The sequence below is a fragment of the Cottoperca gobio genome, chromosome 8 (genome assembly GCF_900634415.1).
Source record: "Cottoperca gobio chromosome 8, fCotGob3.1, whole genome shotgun sequence".
In the NCBI taxonomy this organism is placed as follows: Eukaryota; Metazoa; Chordata; class Actinopteri; order Perciformes; family Bovichtidae; genus Cottoperca; species Cottoperca gobio.
The window spans coordinates 22,564,202-22,575,348 of record NC_041362.1 but is presented as its reverse complement, the minus strand read 5'-3'; the positions used below and the strand labels follow the sequence as shown (position 1 = coordinate 22,575,348).

General features: G+C 39.6%; 1 protein-coding gene across 1 annotated transcript; it reads left to right on the top strand.

The window, feature by feature from the left end:
- The first annotated feature begins 722 nt into the window (after positions 1-722).
- Positions 723-10,900, top strand: gps1 (G protein pathway suppressor 1). Its single transcript, XM_029438422.1, has 14 exons — positions 723-923; positions 3,543-3,635; positions 4,490-4,671; positions 5,193-5,357; positions 5,604-5,739; positions 6,009-6,086; positions 6,387-6,447; positions 6,647-6,732; positions 7,317-7,411; positions 7,497-7,602; positions 7,680-7,760; positions 9,241-9,378; positions 9,460-9,594; positions 10,452-10,900. Exons 1-14 carry the CDS (start codon positions 840-842, stop codon positions 10,524-10,526), a joined length of 1,515 nt encoding a protein of 504 aa, XP_029294282.1. The 5' UTR covers positions 723-839; the 3' UTR covers positions 10,527-10,900.
- Positions 10,901-11,147: the final 247 nt, after the last annotated feature.

The window sequence follows — 11,147 nt, the reverse complement described above, 5'->3', positions numbered from 1 at the left end:
CTGATATTAGCACTTTCAATAGAATAGCAAACTGAAAAGCGACAAAGGACGACAGTGCTCATTTACAATATCCGCATGACTTTTTAACCATTACCTTACACGTAGGCTACAATAATTAGAGGTGTATTGTAGCTGAGATAACACTTGCCGACTCTTAATTTAAGAGCTATGCTGATACAGCGGCCTCTGAGTAACATGAAGCAACTCACCGCAGCAGTCGGCCTACCTACACTGTTTTCACTAGAGACTTATTATAGTTTATAACAGGTATTTTCGGAGCTTCATGAACTGCATTGTTGTACAAACTGTAGTTTAGCTGCAAATACTGCTGATTAACGTTACAATTAGGCTATATGTACTATCTAACGTCTACAAAAGTCACCTGTAATAGTTACCTTATTTAGCACTGCATGTCGTTTGCATGGTGGGGTAAACGAGGTGATGAAGGGACCTCTGAAGACAGCGCCACTGTAACGCATGCGCACTTCTTATCTCATAATTATGACTTAGTATCTCATAATTTCGACTTTTTTATCTCATAATTATGACTTTCCATTGAGTTTTTTTTTTTTTACTGGCGGAAATAGGCTTCCATATAGAGGTGATATACTGCCCCCTTTTTATTTGGAGCAGGTAGCTCAGAACTACACATTTGAACCTTTAATAGAAATTAAGATCTCTGGTCCACACTCCAGCATAGTAGGTGGCGGTAATGTGCCTAAAACGATAGGTTGCCACCCGCCATTAAACAAAAAGGAGGAGAAGAAGAAGAATACGAAGAAAAGAGAAGTAGAAGAAGAAGTAGACCCGACCCACTCGGCGTGCACAACAACATCTTTATGATATATCCCAACCTAACAACAACGACCCCGAAGTCAGAAAAAAATAAGATGCCTTTGCCAGTGCAAGTGTTTAACTTTCAGGTAAGTTTTAACCATCGCTGTTTTAGTCATTTCCAACCAGCCAATGTTGCTGGAAACCGAACATGATGCATCTTCATTGCCAGTGGTGTAACCTTAGCTAGCAGTTAGCTAGCTAATGGAAGCTACGTTTCAGTTCATGGTTAAGATCACAATTTAAAAGCACGAAAGACCACCATTATTTGTTCGTTATGTTGGATTATGCGCATGAATTATATACGAAGCAATATCTTGTTTTATTAAAAGCTAAACTTTAAGAATTCATGTTAAGATTTAAAAATGGTTGTCATGTATTGCTAACGTTGCAGTGCATCTTAACAGAAACGTTAGTGAAGCAAAAAAGAAAAGCGCAAGAAAAAGAAATAACTTTAACGTTAATTACTGCTTTGGGCCGAATCGAATACTGACCCTCACATTTTTATAAAACGTTAAAAGCATGTTTTTCCAGTAAACCATTTGCAAATGACAAATTGCTTTAAACGAGTTTGGAGCTGCAGGCTAACAACCTCCTGAAAGGCCTTCATTGGCTTATAACATAGTGACGAATGCATCATTGCTGTAACGTTCAGGATACTAGCAAAACATCAAATGATGCAACTAGTAGTTAATCTAGCTGTTACTAATGTACACACATCTACGTCACCAAAGCAAAACATGGCATAGACTGAAGAAGCGTTTGTGTTTACCATTGTAGCCTGTAGCTAACGTAAGCTAGCATTGGCAACCCAACTTCCTGTTAATAGCGGTTTGTGACATTAGCTCTAAGCTAGCATTACCATGGGCGGATAAAGCCTAATGAAGCTTTAGGGCTCTCTTACTATTTGTCCCGAAAATAACTTCTGGGGCAACATATTTCTGGTTTGAATAGTTAATAGTTGAAGTACTTTTATTACATTATGACTTTGTACCGGGTGGAAATGTTAGCATAGTTATGATCATGTATTACTGGTGTAAATAGCCATATTTCTCAGTTATTCTCCTCTTCTTAGCATAGTAACATTGTTCAGCTGCTAAACTGTAAAAACTGTCAAACTGAATGAAGCGCTTTCTGAAGTACCGGTGTCTGAAGCTTTGTGGTATTCTTCATTTGACACAAGCTCTGACTAAATATATTGAAACGATGTACTTCACAGGAGTGAAAAATTTCTTAGCGGTATCATCTGCCCATCTCTAATAAGCCTTACACATGTGGCTTTACACATAGTATTAAAGTATACAATACATACCAATGCATACTAACTAAGAGTTAGTTTGATTCTAATAAACGAACACTAAATCTGGATTAAAAACTAAATTCATAATCATTAACTAACTCGAACAAGAACGACGAGAATCTTATGATAAGTAGAAATTGAACAAATATCTCAACTACATTTCTTGGAGTATTAATAGGTAGTGTGCAAACACGTGACAAAACTGTGTGACGTATGCGTGCGACGCCATGTTGGATGATATACAAATCAACAATGGCGTTTAAAGCAAACTACAACAGCAATACAACTCCGACTTCTTCAAAGTATTTTGACTCTCTGGAGTCCTCTGCAAAGGCAAGATTCAGAGGAAAAAGTCCAATTTTGCGGCCTTGACCCGTACACGCTAAAGCCGTCGGATTATATTGAGGATTTAGATTCATTACCGCCGATTGAATATCCGGATATTGTGTACTACCTTGTGCTACAAACGTTGTGGGCAACCAACGCACAAATTAAGGCATACAAGAGCTTAGATGCTTATCATTTCTTTGTTTCTGGCTGGGTTGGTAGTCTTCTTACCAAACCAGTGAAAGATGACAGGGTGCTCGTCCATGCCCGTGTAAATCACTCTCAAAGAGCTCGAGATACACCGCTCAAGCCGTGGTTTGTGAGTGAGAAGAGCGGCGATGTTATCCTCCCACACTGTGATTGTATGGCTGGAGTAAGCGAAGCATGTTCTCACATTGGGGCTTTGCTTTTCGCAAGTGAAGTAGGCTCAAGAATAAGCAAAACAAAAACATGCACAGAAGAAAAGAGCAAATGGCTGTAAAGAAAGTGCTTTATTTACCAGTCAGCGATATGGAGAAGTAAGGTCTTACAGTGTTCGGGTATATCATAAGCACAAATGTTTAACGTAAACATTGAAAACATAGCTTTAGCATGAGCTCTTACCAGATATAAAGTGGACGCCACACACGGGTGAATTGTGCTTTTTCTTCTATTAAATCCTCACGATTTATGTTGCTAAACCACAGCTTACGGCGTTCGGTAGACAGCAATTCATCCCACTGTTAAGAATAAGTCTGAAGACCTGTTGTGAAAAACTGTTGTCCACTGTTAAAATCAGCATATACTGTATATTCTATATCCATTGTGCAGAACAACTTTTTCCATACAATCAATTCTCACACCACCATTCAACAATGTATTGACAGCTACCATTAGCAAACCAGCTCTTGAAGCTGTTTTTATAATTGTAGTTAGGTCGGGGCACTCATTGAAAACTGACTCTAGAGGTCTAAATGCTTACTTTAAGATATGAATTTTTTTTATTACAGTTCCAGTATTATTGATGATATTCGTCTATAATGTCGATCATGTCTTTCATTGTGATTTCTGCTAACCTCTGTTCCTGGTGTGTTTCTCTCAGGGGTCTGTGGAGCCCATGCAGATAGATGCAGACCCCCAGGAGGACCAGCAGAATGCTCCGGACGCCAATTACATAGTGGAGAACCCAACACTGGTACTGACCTGACAGACTTTCATATAAACACACTTGGGGTTGGGTACCGTTCACATTAGAACCGATAACGGTACCTGGAATTCAATACCGGTAACTAACGGTATCTTTTGTCGGTACTTTAATCTCTATAAAAACAAAAATTAAATTTTTGTTTGTCCAACCTTCCTGCAATTTTCTTTTCAGCTGCATCATTGAATGCAGAGCTATAGCAGCACCGCAGACTGTACTGTACAGGACCGCAAACCTGTACATGCAGTGTTGTCTCAAAATAAACCTCCTATGCTACTGTCCAGTTTATCTGACAGCCTGTCAGCTGCAGCAGAGACACTCCATGGTGCGCTAGGATTTTATACTTGGATTATGACCAGGCCACACACAATTTATAGTCCTGTGACTGTGTGTAAATCTAATGATTTCACATCACAGATGAGACCAAGAAACAGCATTTGCTGTGCTATAATTGATGATACTTCAAAGAGGTTTAGTCCTTGGTGGGGTCTGCACTCCATACAGTGCTTTCCTGTTATGTAAAGGACATAAAACATTGAACTAATTTCATATAACTACCACATTGACATATGACGTAAAGTCCATCATAGAGCAACTTCTCATACTTTTGCCATGTTGCAGACTAGAGATGCAATGAATTATGATAATTTTGATTCTTTAACTTGAATGTTTCTGTTTTATAAAACAATACGTTTGAATTTCACTTTTTTAGTACATCAAATCAACCAAAACTGACATCACTCAATCTAACAAACTATCAAAATCTAATGTCACCTAAAAATGTCAGAGGAGCAGTTTTGACATTGTTTTAATACGATCTTTTACCCATCCCTCCCTGTGTGTAGGACCTGGAGCAGTATGCGACCAGCTACAGTGGATTAATGCGTATTGAGAGGCTTCAGTTCATCGCTGAGCATTGCCCTCAGCTCAGAGTGGAAGCCCTGAAGATGGCCCTTACCTTTGTCCAGAGGACCTTCAATGTCGATACTTATGAAGAGATCCACCGCAAACTCACCGAGGCCACACGGTACTGCTTTTCTACTTTTACTTCAGAGTACTTCATCTAGCACTGAGAATTACAACCTGAAGGAAGGGGGTACATTTCAATAAAGGTTGTCTGTGCTTAGGTGGTTCTGCACAACTCCTTCTCCTGATCATTTAAAGATGGCACTGCATATGTCACGATTTAAACAGTATAAACAGCGTTCACGATATAGAAACGTTTCCTCAGTAAGAACATTTGAAACCTTGATGTACTCAAAACCAATCGCATCTCAGAAATGAAGCTATTTCTAACCAACCATATGGCAGTCCTTTTGGAATGGACAGCCCAGTTCAGTGTTATGTTTTCTCTATCTATAAAATAGTTAATTGATCAGCTATTTTGCCACATACCCTGGCTCAGCTTCACAAAAACATAAAAGGTTGAACTGTACACTGCACCACAATATGATGGCACATACATTACCTCTTCACTCTTGTGAATAATTCTGTTAACATCTAATGTAAATTGTTTTCTGTGTGTTGTTTATTTTGTTTCACTTGCAGGGAAGTGCAGGGTGTGCCGGACACAGTACCTGAAGGTGGGGTTGTTCCCCCTCCCCTGGACTCTGCCTGGGCTGAGTCCACCAGGAAAAAAGCTCTGCTCAAACTGGAGAAACTGGATACTGATCTCAAGAACTACAAGGGAAACTCCATTAAAGAGAGCATCAGGTACAATGAACTATTAATAGCATCAATATTCTTACACAAAACCCAGAGAAGTTTGTTTTTGAAAGTCTGTTAAAGACACCAGCAAAGACAATGGTTTGTAACAAGAAGGTTCGTGGTGATTAGTCTTGCCAGCTTGGTCATTAGAAAATGCTTGGCGCGCCTTGCTGATCACTGCTCAGTACTTTGAGTCCCTTTCCCTACATCTCCCACCTCTTTATCTCCCTCACCTGCCTTCTGTTCTGCCAGGAGAGGCCACGATGACCTGGGGGATCATTACCTGGACTGTGGCGACCTCAGTAATGCTCTGAAGTGCTACTCCCGAGCCAGAGACTACTGCACCAGTGCGAAGCATGTCATTAACATGTGTCTGAATGTCATCAAGGTACATGCATACACATCATATGGCAGTAACCTTTGTAACAGCTAGTGGTTGGAGTTATGGATGCTTGCTATGCTATATATAAATATATTCCATACACTTGTCTTTATGTACTGCCTTGTTGTGGATTTCATAAGTTAGAAGTATTAAGCACCTTAATAAACAGTAGTTTTTACACTTTGTGGCATAATGGGAAAGCAGTGTGATGTAGAAACCACTTGGAGGGGTTTCAACAATTAAACTTCAGCATATCCTTTCTTCTGTGCCCACAGGTTAGTGTTTACCTCCAGAACTGGTCTCATGTACTGAGCTACGTCAACAAAGCAGAATCCACGCCAGAGATAGCAGAGGTGAGTACCACCCTCATACAGCAGAGGTCAGAGTTGTCACTTTCAGATCATCCTCCAGTGTCGGGGCTGTAGCTGATGTGAACCTTTTTAACGAAACGGAACATTCATTTTGAGAAATGGGTATCATTACCGTTAACGCGTTTCACAATAACAATTGCATAAACATTCATAAATATTAATTCATGCAACCATTTTTTGGGGGAAAGGTAGAGTGGTAGTAGTTTGATTTCCAGCCTTCTTCTGATTTTCAAAGATGAAAAATGCCTTCAGCTGATGCTGTTTCTGTTTCTTTTCCTTTAGCAAAGAGGAGAGCGAGATAGCCAAAATCAAGCAGTCCTCACCAAATTAAAGTGTGCGGCAGGTAAGACGGCATTATGATCTGTTGTGATAATGTCACCCAGTACATCCTGAAGTTGATGTACTGTTTGGTAACCTGTATGGATAAATATAAACTGATTTAATATACTGTTATATGGAAAAAATATATTCTGAGAACGATACATTTTATTGTATTCTTACGGATATAGTAGTTATCTTACCTTGTTTGTTGGTGTTTTTAGGACTGGCAGAGTTGGCCTCTCGAAAATATAAACCAGCTGCCAAGTGCTTCCTGCAGGCTTCTTTTGACCACTGTGACTGTCCAGAGGTGAGTGCTGTTAGCCAGCGGTGCCATGAACTTGATCCACCAAAGCAACTTTAAAGGACAGGATCGACAACATCCACCGTTTTGTGCAAAAATACATTACAAAGTTCAACTGAAGTTAATATGATGCTTCAGCAGTCTCTGTAAATCAAGTGGAGATCTCCTAAAGTTACTGTTAATGTTACTATTCCTCCACTGTAGATCAGCAACGACGACAATTTGCAGTCCCACCCTTGAATACAGACTAGCCAATCGTAGCGTAGTATCAGCCAGATTTCACCAGGGTCCGATAACTATACGATTCTGCGCCATAGACTCATGCAATCGTTTCAGATTTTCTTCATTTTCAGCCTGTTCTTGGGATTTCGAACTCATCATGGTTTATAATTATTATAATAATAATAATAATAATAATAATAATAATAATAATAATAATAAATACAGGACATAGCAAAGGGTCAATTGTGAATTAAATATTCCCGTTAGATTTTTCAAACTCAAACTGCTGTCTCACACTATCTTCGACTGAAGTTTGAAATCACTATGACACTATCTATTAACAAAATATGGGTGCATGTTCCCTGCAGCTCCTGTCGCCCAGTAATGTAGCTGTGTATGGGGGCATGTGTGCTTTGGCCACATTTGACAGACAGGAGCTCCAACGCAACGTCATCTCCAGCAGGTAGGAGTAGTTTAATTAACTTAAAAATGTCTTGGTACATTTAATGAATATAAATCTATGGTAATAATCGTTTGTCTGCCCTCAGCTCCTTTAAGTTATTTCTAGAGTTGGAACCTCAGATCCGTGACATCATCTTCAAGTTCTATGAGTCCAAGTATGCGTCTTGTCTTAAGCTACTGGATGAAATGAAGGTAAGCGGAACTCTTGTGTTAAGCTAAGGCTACACATGGTAATAGTAGTTATGATAAGTGACTGGTGTTTCCTGCAGGATAACCTGTTGTTGGACATGTACCTGGCCCCACATGTCAAGACACTGTACAGCCAGATCAGGAACAGAGCCCTCATTCAGGTGAGACGTGCACACATTTTCAACCACCTTTTTATTTTATTCAAGACAAATAAACTTGAAATATTGCAAAATAAGTTTTTACACTTTGCTGTGGTGACAAAGTTGGTATATCAGTACAACACATCAGATCTGTGTGAAGCCATGAGGGTACTGTAACCTTCCTCAAATTAATTTCACATTTCCATCATGTGCCAGATAGTTTTCTATCGTTTGTGTTTCCACTTTAATTATGTCATATGATTGTGTCCTCCTTGTTTATTGGTTTAATGGCACCTGGCTGGTGAATTAACTCAAAATTTCGAGACACTATTTCTTGGATCACATGAGAACATCAAAAATAACATTTATGTTGCACTTATCAAAACAAAGTAGGGATGGCTCGATACAGCAATTCTGTCACACAGAACTTTTAGCAGCATTTTTAACTGGTCAGTCCCATTCAAAATGCTAATTAAAGTGCATCTTTGTGAAAAATCTTTATTCTTTTTGTATTCTATTTAGAATATCAAAGGAATTATACTTCCAGTGTAAAATACTGGATATAACTCAACACTCCATGTAGCCTAAACCTCAATGAATGCAGTTGACAGTTTAGGCTAACAGATTGTATCGGATTTTACTTTTTCTTTTTCCTGATATCTGAGAGGTAAGGTGGGGAAAACAATTTGGTTGTGGCAATGTTGGCCATAATCTAAATTGATTTTGCACGTACCAGATTGAAAAACTCCAGAATGGTTTCAAGTGGAGAACAGTTTTTACTGTTCAGTGACTGCTGGCGTTGTCCACGGTGCTGAAACACTTTGCTACATTGCAGGAGGGTGTATGTTCTGGAAACTGCTCAGAAGAAATGTCAATATAACTAGGAAAGCCATAGGTTTTTATATAATATTAGTATCTTCACTCTCTAGCTTTTAGGAAGCTGTAGCCGAACCACCTGCATTCCTGCAAGTCTCAGAGGGTAATCTAGTCCAGGCTAAAGTTTTAAAATAAACTTTGTTTTGTCCAACATTGCCCCACATGGCATATATCGAATGGCACATCAAACACAACATAGCAAAACATAAAATAAATGCAGCAATAATAGTACTAAACAAACTGCTTAAAATAAAAATAATTGTCAGAACCCATAAATGGAATAAAAGCTGGAGTCATTGCAATGAAACACCAGGGAAGTATGTTTAAACTTAGATTTAAAAGAAGCCACTGACTAGGCCTGCCGTATTTCCTCGGGCAGGATGTTCCAGAGCCTCTTGGCTCCCGTTTTAAAAGCTCTGTCCTCGTGTGTGTGTGTGTGTGTGTGGTGTGTGTGGTGTGTGGTGTGTGTGTGTGTGTGTGTGTGTGTGTGTGTGTGTGTGTGTGTGTGTGTGTGTGTGTGTGTGTGTGTGTGTGTGTGTGTGTGTGTGTGTGTGTGTGTGTGTGTGTGTGTGTGTGTGTGTGTGTGTGTGTGTGTGTGTGTGTGTGTGTGTGTGTGTGTGTGTAGTATTTCAGCCCCTACGTGTCAGCAGACATGACTAAGATGGCTCAGGCATTCAACACCACAGTAGCAGCTCTGGAAGACGAGCTCACCCAGCTCATACTGGAGGGGCTTATCAACGCACGGATCGACTCCCATAGCAAGGTGAAACACACACTAGAAAATGTTGAAAGGGTTCATTTTTCATAGGGAACATTACAAACTGGTACTTTGACATGTTTATAGATTCTGTATGCAAGGGATGTGGACCAGAGGAGCACCACTTTTGAGAAGTCGATCCACATGGGCAAAGAGTTCCAGAGACGAGCCAAAGCTATGATCCTCCGAGCTGCTGTGCTCCGCAACCAGATCCACGTCAAGGTAGAAGCATTGTTCCAAATACAGCAGAATACTATTACTCTAAAATGAGCAGTGAACATAATGCACACGGGTGACTGCAGATAGGGTTAAACTATGTAAATGAAAAAGAATACACTCGCATGTATGTAGCATTCCTTTGAACCGTTACACGTGACTACAGGCTCACTGCATTAAAATATAATAATAATAATATATTATTGGATTTAACATAAATAATAGAGACTATTACCCAGAAGAAATGCAGCATATACACTTTAGTTTAAAAGTTAGGCAGTTAAGCTCCACAAACTTGTACTAACCTTGAGTTTGCTAACGTGAGCTAGCTATGCTAGCAAGCTAATGTTAACGTTAACACAACAGGGAAGAAAATGCATAAAGCTTAATGTAATTTCAGCTGATGTTAACATTAGTTTTTTTTTTAACAACATTAGCAAACTCATACGCTTAGTGTGTTTCAACTTATTTGTTGCTTAACTTTATGTTACCTAACTATAAGTTAGTTATATTGAAAGTGGAGGTGGCTATTCAAACTAATGAACGCATGCTATCCTATCGTGATGGTCATCTCAGGCACAGGAGGAGGGTCCGAGCCTGGAGCTCTGCAGTCATATTGTTGCTAGGTTATAGAATTGTTATGGTAGTTTTTTGATTTTATGGTAGTGTTTTTTATGGTAAGCTTCCCCTCAAATTTCTCCTCCACAAAGCTTCAAAAGGATACTCCTGTAATTTTGTTCTGCACTTCCATTAAGTTGGGAGACTCATTAGAGACTAATGAAGATTGATTAATTGAAACTCTGTAACATCACTGACATTACACAGTGTGTAACAGTACCTCACTCGTGTTGTCCCCTGCTCAGTCTCCACCCAGAGAAGGCAGCCAGGGTGAACTGACACCAGCCAACAGCCAGACCAGGATGAGCACCAACATGTGAAGAGAATGTCCTCTTCAAAGTTTCCACGCTGATTCTGCTGACCACAGCCCCATACTGCAGAGGAAGGCTTACCCAAACATTCATCAACACCAACCCCTCAGCCCCACCCCTCTTCCTGTTTCTCTGCTAAAGACGCAATATAAAGACTTAAATGTTCTGAAATGATCTCTGTTTTACCCATCAGGTGATATGGGAAAAATCATTTGGTAGTCTGATGATCTGGAGATTTGGTCAAGAAGAAAATGTGTTTTGATAAAAGCTCAGCACTTAGGCTGTATGTTACTGGTAGGAGATGCACTTTGCTCTGCTTACACATGATGGAGGCCTCATTAACAGAAACAAGGTTTTAAAATAAAAACACTTCCCAAATCATACACTCACTGGTTGTTTTTATGCATTAGCTCAGTTGTCAAGTCGAACTTTATTTGTATAGCACATTCACGTGTTTGAAGTGCACGGAATACAAATCAATACAAAGCAAACAACGGAAGAAAACAAACACAATAGTAGTACAACGGAAGATGAAGTCCAGGTATCAAGCTCCACTCAATTAAATGGCATCAAGAAGAGGTCAGCAGCGACTGAAAGCTTTCTGAACTCGGAGCAGTTTTTCTATAAATA